Source organism: Equus caballus, chromosome 4, assembly GCF_041296265.1.
Source record: "Equus caballus isolate H_3958 breed thoroughbred chromosome 4, TB-T2T, whole genome shotgun sequence".
NCBI classification, from domain to species: Eukaryota; Metazoa; Chordata; class Mammalia; order Perissodactyla; family Equidae; genus Equus; species Equus caballus.
The window spans coordinates 41,020,416-41,046,203 of record NC_091687.1 but is presented as its reverse complement, the minus strand read 5'-3'; the positions used below and the strand labels follow the sequence as shown (position 1 = coordinate 41,046,203).

The 25,788-nt window shown below is 37.5% G+C and overlaps 2 protein-coding genes across 14 annotated transcripts in view; one reads left to right on the top strand and one right to left on the bottom strand.

Annotated features, from left to right (window-relative positions):
- The window catches only part of VPS50 (VPS50 subunit of EARP/GARPII complex), a 131,672-nt gene extending 126,212 nt beyond the window's left edge, over positions 1-5,460 (bottom strand). Inside the window, exons 1-2 of one of the 5 annotated variants that reach the window (XM_023639202.2) lie at positions 2,657-2,874; positions 2,079-2,173 (exon numbers count right to left, since the gene is read on the bottom strand). In XM_023639202.2, coding sequence (XP_023494970.1) covers positions 2,079-2,099 — 21 coding nt within the window. In that variant the 5' untranslated portion in view covers positions 2,100-2,173; positions 2,657-2,874. Of the gene's footprint in view, positions 1-1,757; positions 2,174-2,656; positions 2,875-5,263 lie in introns of those variants that run through there. The other 4 variants (XR_011437799.1, XM_001492642.6, XM_023639201.2 and 1 more) reach the window with 4 other exon arrangements.
- Positions 5,461-9,730: 4,270 nt separating this feature from the next.
- HEPACAM2 (HEPACAM family member 2) overlaps positions 9,731-25,788 on the top strand; it is a 35,765-nt gene continuing 19,707 nt past the window's right edge. For 3 of the 9 annotated variants that reach the window (XM_070265676.1, XM_023639199.2, XM_023639200.2), the window contains exons 1-3: positions 9,731-9,924; positions 14,908-15,258; positions 18,634-18,918. In XM_070265676.1, coding sequence (XP_070121777.1) covers positions 9,846-9,924; positions 14,908-15,258; positions 18,634-18,918 — 715 coding nt within the window. In that variant the 5' untranslated portion in view covers positions 9,731-9,845. Of the gene's footprint in view, positions 9,925-14,904; positions 15,259-18,633; positions 18,919-25,788 lie in introns of all 9 variants that reach the window. The other 6 variants (XR_011438180.1, XM_070265677.1, XM_005609218.4 and 3 more) reach the window with 4 other exon arrangements.

The window sequence follows — 25,788 nt, the reverse complement described above, 5'->3', positions numbered from 1 at the left end:
CAAAGAAATGAATAAATTATCCACTAGAAGTCTTTGGTCAGGCTCCAATCTCCAGCTAATTAGAACATTGTTCCCATGGGAACATGTAATTGACTTTAAAATGAAGTTTCCAGGGAAGTTTGCTGGAATAAGAAAAGCATAGGTACTGAGGTTTACTGTCTTACAATGAGTGAGGAAATAAAAGTACGTAACTACTCTTGTGCACTTGTTCTTCCTTGTCCCAATTTCTCACCCATAGTCATCACGGGGGCAAAACATCAAGTGGTAAAGAAGGCAAGGTTGGCTTATACAACTAAACTTCTATATACATTATACACTCACATACATACGTTCATACATACACACATTTATGAGAGTAAATCTTCATGATTTGATTCAAAATCATGACCACCCATAATATATCTTTTAAAAGATGTAATTTCCATGCCTTTTAAACAAACACTTTTAACAAGTACAGATTTGTTTAACCAATCTAACAGAAATCCTAGGAGGGATGCATCATGTGTAATTTTCTTTCCCCAGAGCTACTCAGTAAAGAAACCAACGGCTGAAATGTAAACAACGATATATACCAATATCTAGAAAAAGGTCTAACCTCCAAATTAGTCACCAAACATAATAATTTGCTACTAATACATGGCAACTTTCCATGAAATATACAAAATAAAAGTAATAAAAATTGGAAACCCTACATACATGTTAGGAAGCAGGAGAGCACAGTGATTCAAAGAATGGGCTCTGTGGCCTTGAACAATCTGCCTAACCTACCTATCATTACATTCTAATGATGATGACAGTCATTAGATGGTGACATCTCAGAGGCTGTTATAAGGAGTAAGGGAGATAATGTATGTGACAGGCCAAAAACAGGGTATGGTACACAGCAAGCATTCTTTAAGTGTTAACCATTATTCTGAATATCATTGTGATCACAGAGAAATGTTTTTCTTTTCTCTTATCAGAACAGAAATGAAGAATTACCTAAATGTCTCAAAGCACATCTGACATTCATCTGTATTTTAGGATTACAGATCCTGAACCCTTTAATTAGTAATTTTATAGATTTCTACTAACAGATAGGAAGTCATCATTTTTACTTTCACCTTCCCCTCTCTAAGCAGGAAGACATGGTTATAACTGTAGTACTCTGCCTTTATTAAATTGAAACTTTCACTGTAATCATTAAGCATTATTTTTCTTTTGTAACTGGTTTTGTTTTGATAACTTCCCCAATTTAAATTTATACAAAATTCAGCGTAAATAATTCCTGCCACTGCACTTTCTTTCTTTTCCCAAATCAGATTAACACTTCAGACTATTTCTAGTATGTCTACATGAATCCTCAGTTTCCTTTCATGACACTAGCAACTTAACATCCCAATGGTCTAAAGGAGCATGTGAGATGACTTGCATTTCCTTCTCTTTTCAGCAAAACTCAGTAGAGTGTTTATCCTCAATCCTCAGTTTATCTAGAAGCCACTCTAATCAGGCTCCCCACCTCTTCACAAAAAGTGCTGCTGTTAGATCACCAAGGACCTCTCTGCTGCTCAGTACAAAGGCTCCTTCTCATTCTCACCTGACATGGCCCATCTGCAGCATTTAACACAGCTGGTCATTCCCTCCTCTTTTAAATTCTTTACTTGGCTTCCAGGACCCACTCTACTTGGTTGTTCTCTTTATCCAACATTCATCCAACAAATACTTATTGAGCATCTGTTATGGGACAGGTGCTCTTCAGGATGCTGCAGACTTCTTACCTGGCTGGCTGCTCCTTCTCAGTCTGCCCAGCTACCTCCACAGCTTCTCCTTGACATTTTAACACTGAATTCTCAAAAGCTCCAACTTTGGACTCTTCTATATCTCATGCACTTCGCTGGTGATCTTAGCCAGTTTATATACCTTTTACATGCTCGTAACTCCCAAATTTTTATCTATACCCTAAATTTCTCCTCAGAAATTCACTCTTTTAGCCAACTGCCTACTTTATCTCTCCATTTAAATATCTACAAGGCTTTCAAATTAACAAGGCTAAAAACATTCTCCTTTCCTTCAATCGTTCCTTCCTCCGTCTTACCTACCTTGGTAAATGGCAATTCCATTCTTCCAATTGCTGGGGCCAAACCATTTAGAGTCAACCTTGATGCTTCTCTTTCTCTCACAGCCCAAATCCAATCTGTCAAAAAATCCTGTTTACAATATCTCCACAATCCGACCTCTTCTCAACACTTTCAAAGCTAGCACCCGGGTACGGCTCACACTTGGATTACTGCGATAGCATCCTTATTGGTCTACCTCCTTTTGCTTTTTCTCTCTTCAATCTATTCTTAAAACAGACGCCAGAAAGATCTTTCTGCAGTATATGTCAAATTACATCTCTCCCCTGCTTGCTATTTCAACCAAAATAGAAGCATGGCCTTGCTATGAGTGAGGAGAAAAGTAGGAGGAGATGAGGTCAGGATGAAGTTCTTCGTTCTCTTACTTCTTCCCCTCAGCTTCCTGACCTCAGCTCCTACACTTTTCTGCTCCAACACTTCCCTCCACCCACACTGGCCTCTTGCTGTTCCCCAAACATGCTCCTGGCTCAGGGCCTCTGCATTGGCTGTTCCTTCCACCCAGAATGCTCCTTCCCAGATATCCAAATGGTCAACTTCCTCACCTCCTTCAAGTTTCTATTCAAATGATACACCTTCTCGGTGATGTCTTCCACGGCCACCTCATCTAAAATCATAAATGACTCCAAATTCCCAACAACTCCCAGTATTCCCTATCCTGTTTTCCTCCGAAGTATTTATCACCTTGTCTGCCTGAGCACTTGTCTGTTTTGTTCACTGGTGCATCCTCCGAACTTAGAATAGTGCCTGGCACATAGTGCTCAATGAACATTTGTTGAATGAGCTGCAAGAACAGAGGCCAGCACAACGGAGAAAGCAGAACAATAGATCTCATCTAAATAAAGAGAGCTAACAAAGCCTGCTCTCCCACTCTATCCCAAACCGAGATCCTGGGAGAGCTGAACTACCAAAAAACCTGAATTTCATATCTCATATTGCTACATTTTCTGTAGCCTCACAAAGAAGAAACACCTTGTGTATATTTATTCATAATACTACTACATTTAACCCAATAATAAACAGCACTAAATAAAATCCCCAATGTAACTCTAGGCAGAAACCTACTTTCGTACTTCACAGATTCATGAACTGTGTATTAATAATGATCAAATAAGTAGAAGTCAAGCCTTAAACATATGTAATTAGGATGACTTTAAAAATGTGTGTAAAATTCATAATTTTACCTCACTTTTACATAGTATAGTTCCAGCTTTTCATATGCATGCTTTAGTTGGGGTTTGTTTCCATCTTATAAGCACAGATTTCACCCACTCAAACCAATAAGCAACTGACTGAGGCTGAAGAGTTACCATTTTCAGCACAATTTCACTACGTTTAGGAGGCATAAACTCATTATCACTGATATCTGGACTTTCGTATTTTTTCTCTCCCTCTTATTATTACAAAATATGGTTAAAAAACAACAAACCAACCAAAGTTGCTGAGCAATGATGACAATGTTGACTACACTGAAGTGCACGGCAAACAACATGAGAGAGCACAAACTTAGCTGATGCACCAAAGTCCAAATTCAGCATTCCAAAGGCAGTTTAAAAGTATTAGTGGTATAATGTACAAAAGTGCATATTGTTTTAAAAATCAAACAGATATCATAGTCAGCCTGAAATCATCTATTGTATCAATTACTGCAACAGCCTGCTTCCAGCTTTCCTGCTCCCCCACCACCAACACAGCCACTGAGATGATCTCTATGATCAAGTGCTTCTTTGATAAGGCCCAGGAACTTCATTAACTCCTTTATTTACCTCTTTACCTTCATCATATCATATAAACATGACCACCAGCCTGTCTCCATGAGGTATATGTTATTATTCCTATTTTAAAGATGAGAAAACAGAGACTTGGAAAGTTAGGTGACTTGCTCAAGGTCACACAGCTACTACAGGATGGAGCAGGACCCAAACTCACTCTCAAAGAACAAATAATATGAAGCATAACATCAGTACTCAACAAATGTGAGAGGTTGCCAAACGTTACTACCCACTTACTTACATATTTTCTTACTCACAGAACTTTTTTATTCTATGTTCATGACATTACCAATATTTATTTGACAGGAGTAAAATAATCATGTGGGACTCATGTATTGTTCACCAGAAATCTACAATTTGTAACCTGTTCAGATATCTCCCAAATTCTAAATTCTCAAATAAGAATTTGATTTGGAATTTGTATTCTTTTTTTAATCAACAACAAAAACTCATAAATGAACTTTTCATTAAATGATTATCCTACACTTTCTCCAAAGTTCTCAAAACCACGTTGATTTAAAACTCTAAAGTATCTTTCTCTCATTAAAAGAATAAGAATTGCCAGTACTAGTGAAATATTAGACTTGAAATAAATAATGGTATATAAAACCAAGTCATGATCAGGAAGTACATAAAAGAAAATGTCTCCCAATTCTTGCTTGAAGTTGAGGCATTATTAGGAAGTCCCTAACATTTATGAAATGGGATAGAAAATAGCCAGTTTTTATTCACCAATTATCCTTCTGGCAAAAATATATATATATGTATTACTATTTTGCCATAACAATAACTAAAAAAGGTAGCATTTCGCAATTTTCACATATATTAGCTTATTAATGGCCCTCATAACAGAACTGTGACAGAGGATGAACAAAAAGAACTCTTCTCATTTTCACATGCGGAAACTGAAGGTACAAGGTTTGAGAACTTGCCCAAAGACATAAAGCTACGAAGTCTGTCTTCAATTTAGGTGTTTTTTTCACTCCTTCCAGGTCATCTCTACGGCACAGACTCACCTCCCTACCCAAGCCATCTGCTCAAAGACGACAGACAGCATCAATGTGGGGAAACCTGCAAGGCAGCTGGGGCTGTCACTGGAAAGATGGCAAAGGGGGATGATGGGAGACAAACATAGCCTCTGACTCCCTCATTCACCTCGTCTAAACGAATGTTTCTGGAACGCCACCACCCGCTGCAGCAGGGTTCTGATCCGGGCGGTGCCGGTGACTTTTCTAGGGGGTGTCCCGGCTTCCCCGTGCCCCTGCCACCTGCCACCACCTATAACTTAGGTCTCCTTCCGCAGCGGCCCAGGAACAGAACATCTCGGCTCCTCTCCCAGGGGAGATGAAGAATGCATTTGCTTCAGCTGCCGTGACTTACCTGTCGAGTCATAAGAGATTTGATTTTTTGCATTGTCGAAATCGTGAGGGGGGGTTCCCTGCCACAAAGAAATAACAAATCACACCGAACCAGCAGACAGCTGGCCCCGACACAGGGAAGCCATAGTGAGTGGTCACGTGGAGCTGCCGACCCGGGTCATCCTTTCTTGCCCTGGGCATGCTGGGAACTGTAGTCCCAGCATAGTAAAATGAAGGAGAAAGAACAGCGCGGGTACTACATTTCCCAGCAAGCAAAATAGCAGGCGCTTTAGTTAAGCCTGCACATCTTGTTGCTCTGAGTGACCGCGGCGACTGCTGGTCTTTACAGAGGTGTCTGCTCTCGGTAGCTCTCCTTGGCGAGGCGTAAACCTAACTCATAGGTGACGAGGCATTGAGGGACAGGAACAAAGATTGAGAAGACAGTATATAAACCAGACTGACATGATGCCCCTAGGAATGTGATGAAGGAAACCCAGCCTGGTCTAGAAGGGCGCGGTGGGAGAACGTGAGGCTGACGCAAAGGAGCAGGAAGCCAAGGGAGGCGCTCCGCAAGAGGGGACCTGAGCGCGTGGGACGGCCCGGTAGTGCTGGCCTTGGCCTGAGAGAAGGTGTAGTTCAGGTGGTCCAGTAGGCGACTGGGCTAGGTAGGGTAGGGCTCTTCTTCCTTAGGCTTGGCATCCACTTCAAAAAAGCCCTAAAACTAAAGGATTTAGTTCCCACCTATCATTTTACTACCTGCAAAATCTAAGGCAAGTCAAGATGAAAATATAACAATAATAAATACACAGGTCACTTTAAAGTCCTCTTTTCAACTTTTCGCAGTTCATTTAAATTGGAGAAAGTAATAAGGGAATCGTTTGGGCCTCAAATGAAGAAAGAACTTGCCGGGGCTGGCCCCGTGGCCGAATGGTTAAGTTCGCTCCCTCCGCTGCAGGCGGCCCAGTGTTTCATTGGTTCGGATCCTAGGCGCAGACATGGCACTGCTCATCAAGCCACGCTGAGGCAGTGTCCCACGTGCCACAACTAGAAGGACCCACAACTAAGAATATACAACTATGTACCGGGGGGATTTGGGAAGAAAAAGGAAAAAATAAAATCTTTAAGAAAGAACTTTCCAATTATAAAAATACTCCCCCCCCAAAAAAAGTCACCCAGAGATGACAATTCATAATAACTAACACTTATTGAAAGCTTATTAAATGTCAAGAATTCTGCTAATAGGTTTACATGTATTATCCCCTTAAGCCACACAAGCGTCCTATGGCGTTGGTACTATTGTCCCCATTTTAAAGATGAGGAAACTGAGGTATGGAAAAATTAAGTAACATGCCTAAGGTTACTGCAGATGTGCATGCAGAAACTGAAGGACTTATTATCCAGATGTTTTAAGTAACGACTTTATGTATAGTGTTGAAAAGTGAGTCCTGAAATGTGGTGCCAATGATTTTTTTTAATTTATATTTATTTTTAATTAATGTTTATTAGAAAAAAATAAAATACAGGCCCATGATTTCAAAAATATTTCTCAACTAAAAATAATGTTAAAGTGTGCCACACTAATGAAAACTATTAGGTAAACAATAGTGTGAGTGGTAGTCAGATATGACAAAAGTCATAACTGGTTTATGAATGACTGAAGTTTGGGGGACACTAACATGGAGGTTATTTCCAAGTCTGAAATTCTATCCTTTGACCTCTCAGAGTGTTGTCTTATTAATTTTTTACGAATGAGGTTGTAATATTTGACCTTGGGTTTTGTAAGGATAAATGAGATGAGGCAAGTGAATGCAATTTATAAATTGTAAAGCACCTTACAATTATGAGGTATTGTAGTCATAATTCTGCCCAGTTCTCTGCTCTGACAGGACCACTCTGTGCATACTTCTATCATTGTGCTTAACAATTCCTTTTGAAATTATATGTTAACCTTATTCTTCTCTGACTCTGTTATTTCTAACCCTATAAAGAAAATCCAGTCACTTTAGGGCAGTCCTAGATTCGTTCATTCTTTACCTACTCTAATCTTAATTGCCAGACAGTTCTTAGTCTGTGAAAATCTTTATAAAATGGGCAACTTTATCCACCTGTAGTTTTGAGGCCACACAGTTTATTAGAGCTTGATTCTGGAATAGAACCCAGATCTAAATGCAAAAAGGAAAATTTTTTTTATTCACTGTATTTGTTTTTTTTTCTGTCAGCCAAATTTGGAGAAATGAGTGTTTTCTGTATCTATTTGACCATAAAAAGGCAAGAAAACATTAAAACTTTGTTTTTCTCTAATACTGTACATTTTATTTTATTTCTTATAAACTAAAAAGAAATGGACAACTCAGACTTCTAAAGGTTCAAAGGCTTTAACTATAATATTGAAAACATGTAAAGTAAATCAGTGCTGTGGTCTAAATAAACTATATTTTCTAATTCAACATACCCTCACACTATAGAAAATAATTGAGCCATACATGGTGCTTTTTTAACTCCCTAGACTTAAAAAAAAAAAAAAAAAAAACTTAGAGTTACATTGCCTGTTTGGCTTCCTATGTAAACATCCTGAATTCAGAAATTACTTTGGCAGGTAAGATTTTATGCCTACTACCTGACACTAGAGGGCGCTTTGTCATGGTTATGCCACATAGGACTTTCCCAAGATGTCCTACAAGTATTGTCATTTTTTAATGTGTGCCATGACATGAAAAGATCACAGCTGTGATTCATTATGGCACTTTATTTATGTAGCATCTGTTATCGCTTATATCATAAAAGAAAAGATATTTTTAAATAAACAAATAGAATAAAAAAAGTCCTGTAAATTGAGTAAATGTGACATTAAGAAAAACTCACTACTTTGTCTTTACTTCTTTCATTTTGCCTAGGATGCAACACACTTCATCATGAGCCAGCACTGGGTTTTAAAAACAGTGGAAAGAGCTTATTTAATGAAGGCAATTGGAGATTAATATTGATTAAAAGATGTGAAGGGTAGCCTGTGTAATATCTGTAGAACTTCCTTATTACTTTCCAAATTGTATTTTCTGCAATCCAATATTAAAATGTATATGCATTTCTTAAGCGTCAACTGAGAGTCAGAGGACATGGACTAAGGAGCATTTAGGGATTATTTCTGGGGGAACAACTTAATAAAAATACTAGTTAAGCACTATGCTAGATGCTAGGGATCCATAAATGAGTAGGACTGGTTTCTGTATTCGAGAAGCCCAGAGGGACCATAAACATGCAATAACGTTAATTGAGGTTAGCGAGATAAGTGCTCCAATAGCCATATGTATGAGATTTAGAGACAGCACAGAGAAAGTTGGGGTATAGCAGTTACCTAGGGGCAGGGAAGCTCTTGCCATTTTTTCTGAGCATAGAGAGATCATAAAATGACCTCTGAAGAGACCTCAGGTTTTCCAAGAGTCACTCACTTTCTTGCCTATAGAATTACTTCTGGAAGAGTTGGGAGCTTAAATGCAAAAAGTGTTTCCAAACTTGGATTCCAAAATAACTATCATTCCTGTTTTACCCTTAATTACACTTGAGGAATATTCTTCCTTCCCCCGTCATTGATCTTCTTTAGTGAGCCTTTACCGTTAAAAATGATTTATGCAAGGAATTTGCTTAATATGATGAAGATTGGCTATACTTTTTTATTTTATATAGTGGAAGACTTGGACTACAGCCTTCGTGCAATAAATGAAACGAAATGAGATCGGGGTTAACTTATAACTTAGTAAATTAAGCGGAAGTACTCAGACTGCCTGCTGCCATGACAGTGAAAAGGCCAGGCTGAAAAGCTGTAGTCCAGAGCCCACAGTAGAGGCGAGATCTCTAGACCATTGGTTCATTTCCTCTCTCCTTCAGCTGTGAAAATGTGGCCTCAGATAGTAACTGTTGGCATAGACTTTTCATTATAATTATGCATAATCCATGATTCATTGTCACTTGCAAACACATCTGTGGTCTGCTTTTAAAAATAATGTGAATTCATAGATTCAATAAAACCATGACAGACATTTGTAGTAGGAAATACTACGTAGAAAAATACATTTTTAAAGATATTCAGGTGCTCTATTTTGATTCTTTGGTGTAACTTTTACATGTTGGTTAGTGATTTCATGATGATTTAAAACCATTTAACAGATTTATTAAATACTTCAATTTTCATAGAAAAAATTTAATTTCAAAATAATAGCATAGTTTTGCATCATAGACACTAGCTTTTGTTTTTCAGGAAATTTCATGATATGCTCTCATTATGAAAGCATACTGTTTTTCAATAAAGTAGCCCAAAAGGATGTTTTCCTTCATGTGATTATTAACTGAGAATAATTCATAAAATATACTGACAGTTACTGATAATTGCTAAGAAGCTGTTCTGAAAGTCATGAGCCTGTATTCTTACAGAGCATATAACAGGTGTTCCCACTCCCTGTGTCCTTTGTATACACATTCATTCTGTATTCAAATCACAGAAGCAAGAGGCAGGATAGGGTCTGTTACCTCACTGCTAATTTCCCTAGCAAATAAACCAGCAGCTGCTGGTCCATGAACCGAGTTGCCAGCAGGAACAGGGCACTGTATGCATGGGACAGGATGCTTTCATGGACCCCTTCAGCAACACGGTTGGGGTCTTTCAGTGCAAAATATACCTCCTTCTCTTAGGTAAGGCACTACGTGAATTGTGTTTTAGCTGTTTGTTTGTTTTTAACTTGTGGGCATAAGGTAAATATTTGCTTTAGACAGTAGATTCACTCAGATAATTGAAGAACAGCTCAGAACCTTTTAAACAATAACGCACTTTGTTCCAGCAAAGAAGCAGGAACATTTAGGAGAAAGGAGGTTCAATAAATAGATGGTTATTGTTTTCTTAGAACAACGTTATTATCAATAGCACTTATTAAGAAAGTAAAAACATTCTCAAAGCCTAATGAATTTCTTCTTTTTACAGAGTTTACATATCAATTCAATAGTCTTTAATGCATTTTATTTTTCCAGATATTCTTATAAGCCATGAATATGTGACCGCCTATGGTGAAACTCAAAACGATTTATGAGAATGGTTTTCTGTTTTTTAAATTACAGATATCGTGGCAAGCTGTTAGCGCTACTTCATTTTAAATTACTTATCTTATGAAATATGAAAAAAAGTTCCAAACGGACAAAAAATATTTTATACCCAATAGGGAGAAATGTGTAAAAACTATTATATCTTTAAAATGACTTTAGCCTTTCTCTTTGCCCAATGGTTAGTCTTATTAAAAAAATTTTTCTCTACCTTACTATTTTCCCTCATCCTCCTCCTGATTCTTAGAGTTTAGAGGAGTCTTTCTCCAACATTCCCACTGTTTTTATGTCATCATTATTTTCACCAGATGTTCTCTTTTCCATTGTTCCTATTTATCAATTTTAAAAGTCAAATTCATTTCTTCTTTTGTTTATATTCAACAGAAAGGAATTCAAAAAGGACTTTATTCCTTAAATTTTAAGAACAACTTACCTAAATAAGCAATTTAAGTTTTAGCCTTCTTCTGTACTTTAGAGCCTTGCTTTCAATGGTATATTTTGTTATAGTTTTTATTGTAAATACGATTGTTATTCAAATTTATACCTAATGTTGTACATATCCCACAATTTTGAAATGTGTAGTTTGCAAGTTTTTTTAAAAGTGCTTGAGTTTCCCATAGTTATGATTGGTCCAGTGTTTATGTTGTCAAATTCAAACCTATATATAGATTTTTAGTTTTTGAAATTTTTAGAAAAATTAAATAATTTCCATAACTGGCTTTTTATCTTTTCTTTTTTTGCATTTTTCTGGGCTTTGAAGTACCCTATGCGTCAGTGCCCCCACTTAATTTTGTAACAACAGGACTGCTGTTATTTCATAAGTAATGTTTTTGTATTTGGCTTTAAGAAGAACTTAGAGACGATTCATTTGAGGAATTCAACTAAACTAAAATTAAAATGTACTTTAGAGAAATAGATAGCATGTTCATAAGTAGTTAAAGCAGTTATTATCCCTTAAGACTTTCTTTCTTAGGCAAATTTACTTTTCTCCGTTGGTAGAGTGTTGCAAAAACCATAGGTAGTATGGAAATCTTTCTCTTTTTTGGAATGAATATCTGTTTCTTTTTTCCTTTTAAAAAACTCTTAAAAATGTGAAGCCCAAAATGTAGTCTGTAAAGTCTATTCAAAGTGCGACTTCATAATTTCTATTTTCTCTAAAGATGCAAGAGCTTATTTTCAGTCAACAGTAGTTTTGTTATGCTTGCTAATATCATACATGATAATGAGGAAGTAAATGCCATCTATTTTGAGCTACATCTAGAGGTCACTTTGTGAAGTCTGGTGTTTATATTCAATACAGTGAAACTGAGCTAGGGAGTCTTGTTGCTGGAATATAGAGAACTTTACAATATGACTTCAAGGAGCTCTTTACACTGGGCATTCCTTTATAATGCTGTTGTTATTTGGTTTAAGAAAGTCTCTAAAGGGGAGGTTATTGCTATAATTTTGTATGTCAGTTTATTAATGGTATTGTCAATGTTTCTCCAGGTTAGTATAATGCCTTATATGCAAAAATTCTAAGTACTTTCCTCTTTTATACTCAAAAAGTAAGTATTAATGAATTTAATAATAAAATTGAATTTTTATTTAAGTCCAAATATTTGGAATATCAAAAGGAAATTAAAATTTTATCAATTTTTATATCATTTATTTTCTTGAAGTTTATTGATACAGAGGTTGACTTTCTAAAATCAATAGTTTTAGTCCTTTAGATTTTCTCATACAACTAGAAAAGAGCACTTGGAAAATTTTCAAAACGAAGCTAATTTTTTCCAAGTTAGTAAATTATCGTGGATCTATCACATCCATAGCAGGAAATAGAGCAATGGCAGGAGAGTATGTGTTCCTGAAATGTGGAGGAAGCATCCACTTATCTGTTTATTCCCCAAAGTTCACTACAAGTAAGCATTGGATCATGTCAATAGATTCATGTCTTTCCTGTAAAATGAAAAGATTTTAGGTAGCTGAGATAAGCTAATGTATGAAGAAAATTTCATTCCTCGCTGACATTCTTATAACTTGCTACTATAATTTATCCAATAAAAATGATGTAGGCAATCTAAGCAAACAGCTAATGTAACCACTGTACTCTCGCTGTCATACAGATATTTGAACAGGCAACATATTTGAAAAGAATGAAGGCCTATCATTTGATATAATAAGCATTGAATATATTCAGAGATATTCATTGCAATATATTATTTAAGGTATTATTACATGATACAGTTTCTAAAGAAGCCCAAAGAACTAGTTTACCTCTCTTAAACAATTATTGTAAGTGCCATATAAAATGTTATTTTCTGCTAGTTTCATTTTTCCCTGGAGTGAAACATTTGTGCTGTATTTAATATTTCATTAAATAAAATTTGCTTCCCATAACTTCAGTCATAGACTTTCCAATCAGTCTTTTCATACTCTTGATTCAACATTCTGATTCAAGATCCAAAAGTCACCAACGTTTCTATTCTAGTCATGCTGGCACTTCATGGTAATAAAGTGCCTCCCAACCGTTTTCAGAATATAACAATCTCAGTTACTTTTTTTCAACTACGTCTACAAAAAAAAGAAGATAAAAAAGGGTTCTTCCCCTTTTCAAAAAAAAAGTAAACAAGGACTTCTGCAATGACCCTCAAACCACAACAACAGATTGGCGAGAATTGCATTCAGGCCATCTATATGTACATCTCAGTCTAGCAGTGGTTTCTAGATTCAGCTGTGAAATGTATTAAATGGAGTCAGTGACCAAACTACTCACTGTCAGAGGCAACTACTGAGTTTTATGTCAGCAGCCCTGCAGCTTTGTCCAGTGCATTCTCAAGGCAACGATGTGGAATCCCACCATCCCTCTTGATTCTTTGGCAATAAACACAGAATTGCCAATTTATTAAAGGATATCCAGGGATTGACAACTTAGTAAGTGGACTAAAGCCGGAAACTCAATACTTCAAAATTCTCTGCATCCTCTCTCAATTAAATATTGGCCCTTCACCTTCAACTGCAGGGTAGCTGCTACCCTGAGAAAAGCCTCTCAGAACGTCAAAAACGTAATTGTAGAGAGAGCCTTAGACCTCATCTAATACTACCATTGTCTCACACATGAGAAAACTGAGGGCCAGAGAATTAACATGACTTGTCTAAGGTCACTTAACTGACCAATCACCATGTGTCATTTACTAAGACCTTGTATTTCAGTGGATTTTTAACTTTATCAAAGTATCAAATACAGAAATCTCTCTGCCGTTTTAGAGAATATGTTCCTGAAATCCCTTATTTCAAGGCAATTCGCAAGTGATGAATTTAAGACTACATGGTAGAAATAGGATAAGGAAGTCCAAGATTAAGAGTGAACCAGGAAACCCTCATAAATATATTCATATTCCCTGAGGTGAAAAAGGAGACAGAAATACACTTAATAAATACAGTGAAAATTACATTTTACCTATCTTAAGTTAGTAATAATGGGTACTTAAACAACTAATTTTTATTTATTGCTTACCAGGAACTTGTCAGGATCTTCCTGTTGTCATTGAAAGGAACAGAAATGCATGTTGTTTTGTAAAGATAACACATATACTAAGAGGAATCTTTTCCTGTACTGGTCCCCCATCCAAATGCCCAGTGTCCCTCTAAATCTACGACTTCAAGAGCTTCACTCCCTTCTGTCAGCCTCTGCTTCACATATCTCAGACATCACTAGTTTAAAGGCCTAGGTTTACTCTATCTTCTTTTCTCTCTCTTATGATTTCCTTGCAGAAACTGCTACTCCTTTTCTGCAGTTCACTTTATCTCCTCTACAGCAGCTAGAGCGCATGTTAAAAAATAAATATTTATATCCCTCCTCTACCCATAGAACTCCAGTTGCATCCCTATCTCACTCAAAGTAAAATTGCCAAAGTGTTTGCCATAACTCTAAGACACTGTCTGATCCGGCCCTGGCCACCTTGCCTCACCACGCTCCTCCTCCATTCTGCTCCATCTTGCTGTTCCTCAAACACGCCAACCAGATTCCTGCTTCTGGGCAGGAATGACTGATCATGACTGATAATGGTTTAATGCCATTTTCTTTGGAATATTTGCATTGGACAAGGCTTTTGCTAAAGGGGAAAACTTCCAATAATAGACTAGTAAGCCATTTCAGAAGACTTTGGAGGAAGATTCTTGGGAGGAAGTATCCCCACAGTGTTTCTCAAATCACATAGTTTGATTAGGAATATGATATGACTCAGACATTAGTGCAGCCACAACTTCAAACGCTTTTAAAGGTTTCACTGGACTTTAGAACTAATAATCTTTCCCAGTTCTCTTTTTCTTTAACAGTCATAGATATTAACTTCTGCTTTTCCTTTTCATCTTGGCTTTAAAGAAGTCACGTAATCAACATAGTCTTTGGGTGGAGTTTTAAAATGCAGAAGGTTTCAGAGACAAATATTTACCTCTACAGGCAGACGGTACTAGAATAGTTAGTACCTAGAAGCCTCTCTTTGAAAAGGATTATCACCCGACCAGGTTCTCTCTGTATTGTCCCTTTAGATTGTGAAATGTGGCTCAGGGTCTTTATAGCTCTCCTTTCCTTTGTAGCAGGTGCTTGCTCAGGGCTGAAGGTGGCAGTGCCATCACACACCATCCATGGCATCAGGGGTCAAGCCCTCTACCTCCCTGTGCACTACGGATTCCACACTCCGGCGTCGGACATCCAGATCATATGGCTGTTTGAGAGACCTCACACAATGCCCAAATACTTACTGGGCTCTGTGAACAAGTCTGTGGTTCCCGACTTGGAATACCAACACAAGTTCACCATGATGCCACCCAATGCGTCTCTGCTCATCAATCCACTGCAGTTCACTGATGAAGGCAATTACATCGTGAAGGTCAACATTCAGGGAAATGGAACTCTATCAGCTAGTCAGAAGATACAAGTCACTGTTGACGGTGAGTCCACTACGAGTGACATGGGCAGCTGGGTAGCATGGTAGTTAGCAAAGCCTCAGGAGATTAGATTAACTGGCCTCTAGGTCCTGGCTCTGCAACTTTGGGAAAACTAATTAACCTTCAAAGCCTCAGTGTCTCATGGCAAAAATGACATTACCTACCTCATGAGGCTGTCTGAGGATTAAATAAGACATGCATGTAAAGGATATGCACAGTGCCCAGCTAAAGGTAATCAAGCAAGAAGTAGAATTTATCATTTATTTGCTTGGGAACTATCAGTATAAAGTTGCTGATACAATGAGATGGAGAAAATCTTATTTTCTTAGAATGCACCCTGGGAAGAACCCTATTCTCATCGCTTGAAGATTTTTATTTTGGTACACTGTTTGGGGAAGGATGAGACTTGCTCAAGCACCAAACCTAAGGAACAATAGAAATTGCTGGAAATGTTCTCTGAGAGAGTGGGGTCAACTCACTTTCAGACATTTATTTTCCTTAATGAGATATGTAAGTGGCATACCTTACTATGCCCAAAGCCCAACTTCTGATTTTTCCCTCTAAACCTGTTTGTTTAACAATATTCCTCCATTTTAGTAAATACCAACTGCATTCCATCAATTGCTCAGGCCAAACAAAACCTTGCAGTCATCATTGACCCCTCTTTCTCTCATGCACACATCCGGTGCACAAGTTAACCCCGTCAGCTTGACCTTCAAAATACAGACAGAGTTCAATCACTTCTCACCACCCGCACTCCTGCCCCACTCTACCCCGCCATCAGCTTGGCCTGGGCTATCCTGATAGCCTATCACCAGGCCTCCCTGCTTCTCCTCCTGCCTCCTCAGCTTAAAATCCTCCCATAGCTTTCCATCTTGTTCAGAATAAAGATAAATTTACTAACAATGGCCTACAAGGCCCCAAATGATCTCCCCAACATACCCAACACCTCTCTGACCCCATTTCCTATCTCTCTTCCCCTCACTCACTCTGTTCTGACCGCACTGGCCTACTTGCTCTTCCTAGAACAAGCCAAACACCCTCACACCCCAGGACCTTTGTACTTGCTGTTCAGTCTACCTAGGTTGCTCTCCTAGATAACAGCATGGTTCTCTCACCTATTCCCTTTAGGTCTCAGCCAAAATGTCACTTTATCTGTAAAAGCTTTCCTGACCACCTCATATAAAGTGTAACCTCAGTCCTCAAATACAGAGAGAGCCAGAGCAAGAGAGAGAGAGTTACTCTCTATCTTGAGTTCAATTTTATTGTCTTCATAGCATTTATTTCCACCTGGACATTTTATATATTTGTATTTGCTTACTGTTTCTCTTCACCACCTAGAATACAAGGTCCGTGGGAGCAGGGACTTTGTGTTGTTTCCTGCTTTGTCCTCAGTGCCTGAAACCTGTTGCTAGCCATTAGTGTGTGCTCAGTAAACATCTTTGGAGTAAATGAGTGGAGACAAGAGAGACTGTGGGGGAGCAAATATACGGGATGTAGAAGCAGATGCCTAGAGAGCAAATTCGGGAAAAGAAAAGGGGAAAATTCTAAAGGAAATTTTCATGAAATGCTCCTGTGTAGTACTCTTCCCAAAACTTTTAATAGAACATCCATTCCATGTTAATGTACAGTAAAATTGGATCTGTTTAGGGAAATGCAACCAAAAAGCCTTAATAGGAGTTTAGGGCCTGCCCAAAAAAAGTCTTCTTAGGAACCTTCCACATCAATCAGAGTTACACTGTTTTAGGCAAGTGTATACTCACAATACCAATGTCTGTTCTAATGATTGGTTCTCCCCGTGCGAGACCATCAACATGCTACACATGTGATTTATCCCATACCATAAATATTTCCACACACACGCATATTTGAAACATGAGCTTTTTCTACATGATAAATATATATAACTCATTTTTGTTTTAGAATCATAACAATTTAAACAAAAGCTCTTCTGAATCCTTTGTTCTTACCAGGGAAGATAAAGGATTACATTGAGTGGACAAGTTGATTGCACCCATCTTGATAGGCTGGAAGCTTCAGAACTGCTCAGCTCCCCTGCAAGTTGCCTTTCAACTCCCTTTCTCCTTATCTTTCATTTTCTCCTGTCTTCTCTGGGCTGAGGGATTGGATCTGTTTGTGCCCTAATGAACATTTTCTGTATGGGAAAATGTAAGTATGAGTCAAGACTAATTTACCTAAGGAGATGTATCAATTCCAATTAAAAGCTTGATAGAAAATTAAAATCTAAATATTGAAGCCAATCATCTGTTGCTTAAATATCAGCCCATAGTCTCTGCATCCTGTAGTCATACATGGAAGGAGATTATTAAATGCATATGTCTCCAAAATGCAGAAGAGAAACATTGCCAGATTTAAAGTCCTCTTCATTTTGTCACTAACTGCTCTGTAACTCTTGGAAAGTCACTGTGCTTTATCAAACAGAGTCACGAACCTCAAGGATTAATGAAGGTTGCTGAAAATGGTTGTGGGTACTTATATAATTCCCACCCTTATCCAACAATTTTTGAGTTAAAATTCAGGGAGGAAATATTTACCCATTCTTGGAAAATTGTTCATTTGACAAATATATGTCCACTGTGTACCAGACTCAGGAAATAAAACTACTTCCTATGACTTGAGTTCCAACAGGAATTTCTATTGGATTTGTCTTTTATATCCCTAAAGTGATGCAATCCCAATAACATTTTATCCTATTTTCAGATTCAGTCACTGTTGAAATGTAGGTTTTGCTTTGTTATGGTGATTAACATAACGTTGCAACACAAATGCAAAGCAATTAAAACATATAATTAGTCTGCTTACATAGAAGAAAAAGTAAATAGTACATATGTGATTCTCTCAAACTTTCCTTCAATCCCCCAAAAGCGTAATGTATATGAGGTTTTTATTTTACAGATGGTGGATAAAAATTTGGGTTCACCACTTCCATCCCAACCAGCTGTTCTTGGGACACCAGGACAAATCAAGAGAGGGGAACAACCATGTGAACTTTGCCTATGAGAGTCCACCTTTATGGTGTTGGGAAAAGCACAAAGAACAGGAAAGAAGGAAGTTGGCGTTAATTGCAGTTTACCACCAACTGCATTATCTATAAAGTAAAGGTTCTCATTGGAAAATCCTTATCATATAAGTTCTAGAATTTAGTTATCTCTACTATACATGATATTTTTATATTGTATCATTTTGCTTTTTCCATAACTTTTTTTACTCTCTTTAATTATTGCCTGAACTTTTGACACTTACAAAGTATAAAACTTTGGAATCACTTCCCCAGGATTTAACATTTGAAAGTCCTCACAGACATTTATTACAATTCGCTGGTGGCAGAAATCATTTCTATCTCTCTTGATATTGCAGACCCTGTCACGAAACCAGTGGTGCAAACTCAGCCTTTGTCTGGGGCTGTGGAGTATGTGGGGAACATGACCCTGACATGCATTGTGGAAGGGGGCACCCGACTGATTTACCAGTGGCTAAAAAATGGGAGGCCTGTCCACACCACCTCCACCAACTCCTTTTCTCCCCAAAACAACACCCTTCATATTGCTCCCGTGACCAAAGAAGACATTGGGAATTACAGTTGCCTGGTGAAGAACCCTGTCAGTAAGATGGAAAGTGACATCACTATGCCCATCATATATTGTAAGTTTTTAAAAACATATTCATGACTTTTCTTCTGGGAATTTCTCACAAAGGTAATCATAGAGAATATCAACATAAGACGTCATTTGGTTTTTGCCATTATTTTAGTGCAATACTAGTTGTAAGTACACTTCCTAGGCACTGTCTTGTCATGAAATATATTTATTTGCATAACCCTATTTCTTGAGGATCAAGTTGAGATACTGGCCAGGGGCCTTTCGGGATACATTTTGTGACTTAGTTCATTGTGTGACCTTATTTCCAGTGGAAAGTAGAAACTTCAGTTTCAAGAACCAGAGCCATGCAGAATGCACTAATTTATTCATCCCCAAGGAGGAAGAGTTGGTGATTGTAAACTGGGAGAGGGGTGTGCTCTGTAGCTGACCACAGGGAGAAAGAATGCTCCCAGGTCATGGGAAGTGCATGAGTAGTGCATTCCAGAGTACGACACTTCTCTCTCCCCATTTTCTCAGCTCCATTTTTAGAGGCAGGGTGCAGGGAGCATCATAGTTTAATTATTCTGCAGTAAGATATTCAGGTTCCCAGGGAACAGTAATTATTTCAGGTTTGCATTTTCCTTGGTTCTTTTTTCTATTCTTGTTGCTACTGTTTAGCCACTTGTACAGAGTTAAGTTCATAAACTCTTCAGTTCATGTCATAATGTTATCACCAACCCAAACAAGATCCCTCTCTTGAGTGTATTTTTTGCCCAGTCCCCTATACTCCATAGAACCACCTCTAATATGTTTAATATTGCCTTCTAATTTCAGCTTCACACAGGGTTTCTCATCCTCCACATTAGTGACATTAGGAGCTGAACAGCTCCTTGTTGTGGGGGCTGACCTATGCATTATAGGATGTTTAACAGCATCCCTGGCCTCTACCTGCTACATACCAATAGCAAGCCTTTTCCAGGTGTGACAACTGAAAATGTCTCTGGACATTGCTGTATGTTCCCTGGGAGGGAGGAGGCAAAATCACCCCTAGTTGAGAACCAATGGTCTGTTACACTGGGAAGTCTTATCAGTTACCACGTAGCTTAGAGCATAGCTGCAACAGCAGCTTAACAAGAAAAGTGAGGCATAGCAAAGGAAACCTGCTCACCCCTGTGGCGTCAGGATGGAGGTTTCAGCTGGTTGAATCATAAGGGTAGAATTAAGCCTGATAAATTCAGAATTCAATGTCTCTGAGATGCACCAGTCCTTTCACTCAGAAACAGAACAAATTTTACTAAAAAGTGCCAAAGAAGGAAATTATAGTTTTCCATCAAGAAATACCAAAACACTACAGATTGCAAGCAAATTATATAAGATCTGTTACAATCATGAGTTATATTGTGTTTTGTGGTGTCATTATTTTTGTAACTGAAGCTTTAGTTGTATTTTTACAGTAGTTTTACCTAATCTTATATTTAGATAACATTGTGAAAAAGATCCTGTCTGCCTTAAAACATAGTTTGAGAATTAGATTCACAAAAAAAGTATGAATTGACTGTCTGTATTGACTGTCTAGCATTGAATTGGAGTAAAAAATTCAGATTTAATGTAGTCTGTTTATCGTATAGTCACATTCTTGATTGAATAAGGTTATTCTGACGTGAATTAAAACTTCCATTCAACTCCAAGTAGCACAAACCTAAACATTCATGTTACTTAAGCACAGTGAAGGAATATGAGCAAAGTGAATCAAATCTAGGGCCACGTACATACATCCTTACTTTATATTTTATTGTTTGGTCTAATTAATTTACATTCACATAGAAAAGGTACAAAATGGAAAACAAGATAATAAACCAGCCAGATATCACCTACTGAATATTAATCCCAAGGAACCATCACTCAATGTGGTGAGAGAGAACAGGAAATGACACTGTGTTGGAGCATCCTTGCTAACTGAAGAAAACCTGGTCACGTTTTGTCTTGGCCATGTGCTCTAGTTAATATCGTATCAATGGGAAGTGCACTGAGTAGCACAGTGGTTATGACCCTGAGCAGTAAATTCAGACTGCCTAGGTGAAAGCCCTGGTGCTGCCGTTACCAGTGTGTGCAAGTGACTCCCCATCTCTGTGCATCAGTGCCCACATCTCTTGATCTACACTGTCCCTGGAGAGAGAAGGATGGGGAGGATTAGGTGAAATTTTATGTATAAAGAAGCTAATGCCTGGCATATAGGAAGAACTCAATAATGTTAGCTCTTTTTCTTTTCCTTTCTTTTCCATTTTTTTTCCTTTGAGCCAAAACTATGGTGACATATTTGGCAACATGACAGGAAGAAGTTTGGAGTGCCTGGATAATCTAGAAGATACCTGCAAAGAAAAAATTGAAAGAATACCTTGAGAAGAACTCTTTTCTTCCCCAAACATTACCATTCTTTAATTTAACATACTTTTTCTACATGAAAATATTTTATTTACATCAATTCTTTATTATAGCTATCTATTTATCTCTCCACCTATCTACCTATCTTTAAACTCTAGACATAGATTTAAATGAAAAGTTCCTGGGGAAGTTGTCTAAGCAATTATAGGCACATAAAAATATTATTTGTATCTTTAATTACACTTTTGTTTTGCAATATAGTTTATTTTAATCTGGCAAAGTAAGAAGAAGATCTTTCTTTTAACATGTGCAAGTTCATGCCCCAATCTAATCATTATAACAGAATATGCTGATATATAGTGTGAAAAGTATAAAAATGGGGGGAAACTTCATAATCACAGCTGTTAATGTTAAACATTATGCTTCAAACTCTAAACCTTCTTTCCTTCCCTGTGTTATTTGAGAGAATTAAAATATCCCAATTTGAATAAATTCAGATTTCACAGAATGTGTCTTCTATTCACAGACTGAATTTTCTTCTTTACATTCTTTTAGACATAGTCTATGTAAATCTCACAGAGAAACATCTGTCATGAGTGTAGACTAATGACAAATAGTAGCAAGAAAAACACTGAGAAAATTTACAAATCGTTCCATTTACATATTGTAAACATGATTTAAGAAAGATTTTTATTTTCATTAAGTGATAATTGTGAATATAGTATTATTTATTTTCTTGATTGTTTTTACATTCAAATGCAAAAGGCTTCACTTGGTCAAAATCCCACTTTATTGATATTTATTCATTCACTCATTCATTCATTTATTCATTCAGTTTAATTTGATTAAAAAAATCAAACATCATAGTCTTATTTGTGCTAAGCATTTATTACCTGTAGAAACATATATATATAGAATGTATATAACATAGATGCACAACCAAACTTGTTAATCTATTTATTTTTCTTGCTAAAATAGCCCTATTTTATTGTTTGTTTTTGTTTTCTTGGTTTGGGACTATAAGATTTAAATAAAATATATAATCTGAAGATTTGTCATTTATCCTTTCTGCTGGTGTGGCAGCAACATGTTTGCAATCTTTATCATTCCATGCAAACAGAATATATGCCTTGGTTGATCTTATTCCCAGTTTTCTTTCTTCATCTGGTTACACTCTTTTCTTCCTTCACAACGTCTTCTCCGAAAAGGCCCACCTGTCCCCACTTTGTCTCACCTCTTCAGTGTCACTAAGAGGTTCGCTCTGCTCCTGCAGGACCCCATGCATATTTTTCCTCGGGTACTCATTGCATTATATTTGTTTTGAGTCTCTTCTACTCATAAGTGCCCCACCCTATATAGGAGCTCTGCCTTATTCATCTTTGTATCCCTAGGGCAATACTTGGCACAGATTAAGAACTCAATAGAGATTTCTTGAACCTGATAAAATGGAATGGATTATCTTTCTTCATATCCCTTTCAGATTCTAGTTTTATTTCATGATGCTGTAGAAAGGCTAAATTCCCATTGTAAGATAACAGCTTCTTAGTTATAGTGCTTTGCTCCTGCGTGGTGTTTTTTTTTTCCATGACCTTTAGCAAAATTCTCAATAATCTAGTAAATGTCATATTCCAATATTCCCCCATAGACATCCACATTGTAATTTAGAATCTCAACATGAGTCATCTATTCTGTTTTCTTAAGGCACTGTTTCTATAGCAATTGTTTTCATGAAAGCAAGAATTATTTTTTATTTTGGCAGAAAAAAAACTGTAACAAAATCTGTCAAAATTGACCATATATTTAGGAGGTTATGATGTCATAATCTGGTATTGGCCTTAGTGGAATATAATGTCAAGCCAGTAATTCACTTGCAGTTCCACTTGCAGTTCATGAAATGTACATGCCTTCCAGCTCTAGTTGTAAATAATAACCTGGTAACCACTGCATTTTGTGTGCAACATATGGCACTGCTGCAGGGAAGTACTCGAAGTGATAAAAATTAAAGGAAAAAAAGGTCATTCACGGTAAATACTTACCATCTGCTCCCTAGCAGGTTGGCAAGCAGCATCATGATGGAAATTTAGGTACTGTTCCCGCCCAGCCATAAATTGTTAAAGAGAACAGATGATGATTTTACAAGTCATTTAGTAAACAGCCATTTTTGAGGCAAAGGGTTCATTTCTATTGGGAGTTCTCTGCCAAAGGCAAGAAACTGAACCATAATCCACAGTCAAAATAGAATCATCCTTCTGCTTTCATCTTCAAAGTCAGAGGCTATACTGGTTGAATCACTCCAATGTCTTCAATTGGATTGCCCGTTCCCATGAATAATGTACTAGGCTGCACCTCAAAGTAAAGGGATGGTCAGCCCGAAGTGCTAATGAAAAGGAAATAACATCCTAGTGTAGTAAGAGGAAAATAGATTGTAAGCAGTGTGTAGAGTGTGAAAGATGGATTGATAGATCTCTGTGTGTGTGTGCTAGAGAGAGAAGAAAGACTTGAAGATCATACACTGAAATATGGATATTCAGTCTCTGAGTGGTGAAATTACAAATGAGTTTTCTTTTCATCTCTGTGCTTCTCTGAATTTTAGGATTTTCTGCAATGAACATTTATTTCTTATGTAAGCAGATAAAATATGTTGCATTTTAAGAAATCATATCAGATGCAAGCAACTTAAACGCTTCAAGGTTTTAGGTTCCAAGAACTGGAAGAGACGCTTGTGTGGGGACTAGGGTAATTGAGGGATTTGAGGCTAACTCTGAAGAGTGAGATATAGGATATAATTAAGACAGACAAAAAAACAAAAAAGACAGACAGAAGAGAAAAGATTATGCCAATCATGAAACCCAACAAATGGGGAAGTAGCAAAATCAAAATAAACGTGAGTGTAGGGAAGATACGCTAAGATAACCAGATTCCTTTCTTTAGAAGCATATTTTATTTTAAACTGGAATGATGTTATTAAATTAGATGATCAACATTATTTACCAGCCTTGACTCTAAATGACTGTGGGCTTCCTCTACAAATCGAACCCACTCTCCAAAATAGAAGAATTCCTACTTTTGAGAATAATTCATTATGTTGCATGGTCTTAAGGTAATTCCAAATGAGGAGTTCCCAAAAAAGTTTTGAGTAATGTCAGCACACTTTGAAAGGGATATCACTCATTTTTATGTATGTTAAATTATCAGGCAGTTTGTTTTTATAGTCACATTCTGTAAACCCTGAAAACCAGTGGGAAGACTGAGACTGAATGGCTGTATTTTTATGACCACACTTCTCTTCTTTATCAAGCCTGCCCTGTTCTGCCCTTGGAAAGGCTCCAACACTTAAGTTTTTGTGCACAGACTTGGATCTGTTGCTGTTCCAAAACTTGGTTGATTCCTCCCATTGGTTTCCTGCTATGTGAACCATAACCAGTGGCCATTGGTTGGTGGCCTTTGCTTCCCTAATGTACCGTCAATGCTGACAACTTTAAGGGACCCTGCTGCTACACTGGCCCTGAGGTAACAGCCACAGGAACCATGTCTACAACAACTCTGATTCCCTCACAATGCCTAGAACAGTATCATGCACACAGTGACATTTCCATATTGATTTTAATTAAGTAAGTGAAAACAACTTTTCACTCCCATTACACAACATACTATTTAGTGGAATTCAGAATAAAGGGTTTCATTTTATAGCACACAGTTCTGAAACAGTGGTTTTCCTCTGACGCTGTATCACACCCTGAAATGAGAGAACACATGATAGGCTTCCAGTGCAGTCACAGGAAAGGGGCATTCATTTCTCTTCACTTTAATCCTCCATCTCTGTCCGGTTCCTGATTACTTCAAATTTGAAAGTACTAACTTCTATCTTTGCTTTGTGAAAGTAGGATCATTTCATATACATATTAATATAAATCTATAGCTTTCCTTCAGATGTCTCTGTGTCCTTAGGAAGCAAAAACACAGAGTGTAAAGTGTATATTCTCTTGTAGAAATTAGTGCCATCAAGTTGATTCTGTCTCCTAGTGACCCTGTCCACAGCAGAGCTGAACCATGTCTGATCTTTTTGCTCCATCCTCTCCCCTTCTTTTGCTATATCAGACAATTCTCCATTGCTATTCATAGGGTTTTCACGGCCAATTTTTTCAGAAGTGAGTGGCCAGGTCCTTCTTCCTAGTCTGTCTTAGTCTGGAAGCTCTGCTGAAACCTGTCCACCAGGGGTGACCCTGCTAGTATTTGATATACTGGTGGCATAGTTTTCAGCATCACAGAAGCATGCATCTGCCACATTATGACAACCAACAGACAGGTAATGTGGTTCCCTGACTGGAAAATGAACCCAGGTCATAGTAGTGAGAGTGCCGAATCTTAACCACCAGACCACCAGGGCTGGCTGAGTGTTCCCTGGCTAAATATCATTTATTGTTTTGCATCTTCAGTTTCTGTTATATCTTATGAAATTTATTTCCCCAGTGGTAGATTGATCAGAAATGCTGACATAATAGAGAACCTCTGGAAATTTGCTGTTAGCTAGCTGGTATCCAGAATTGCTTTA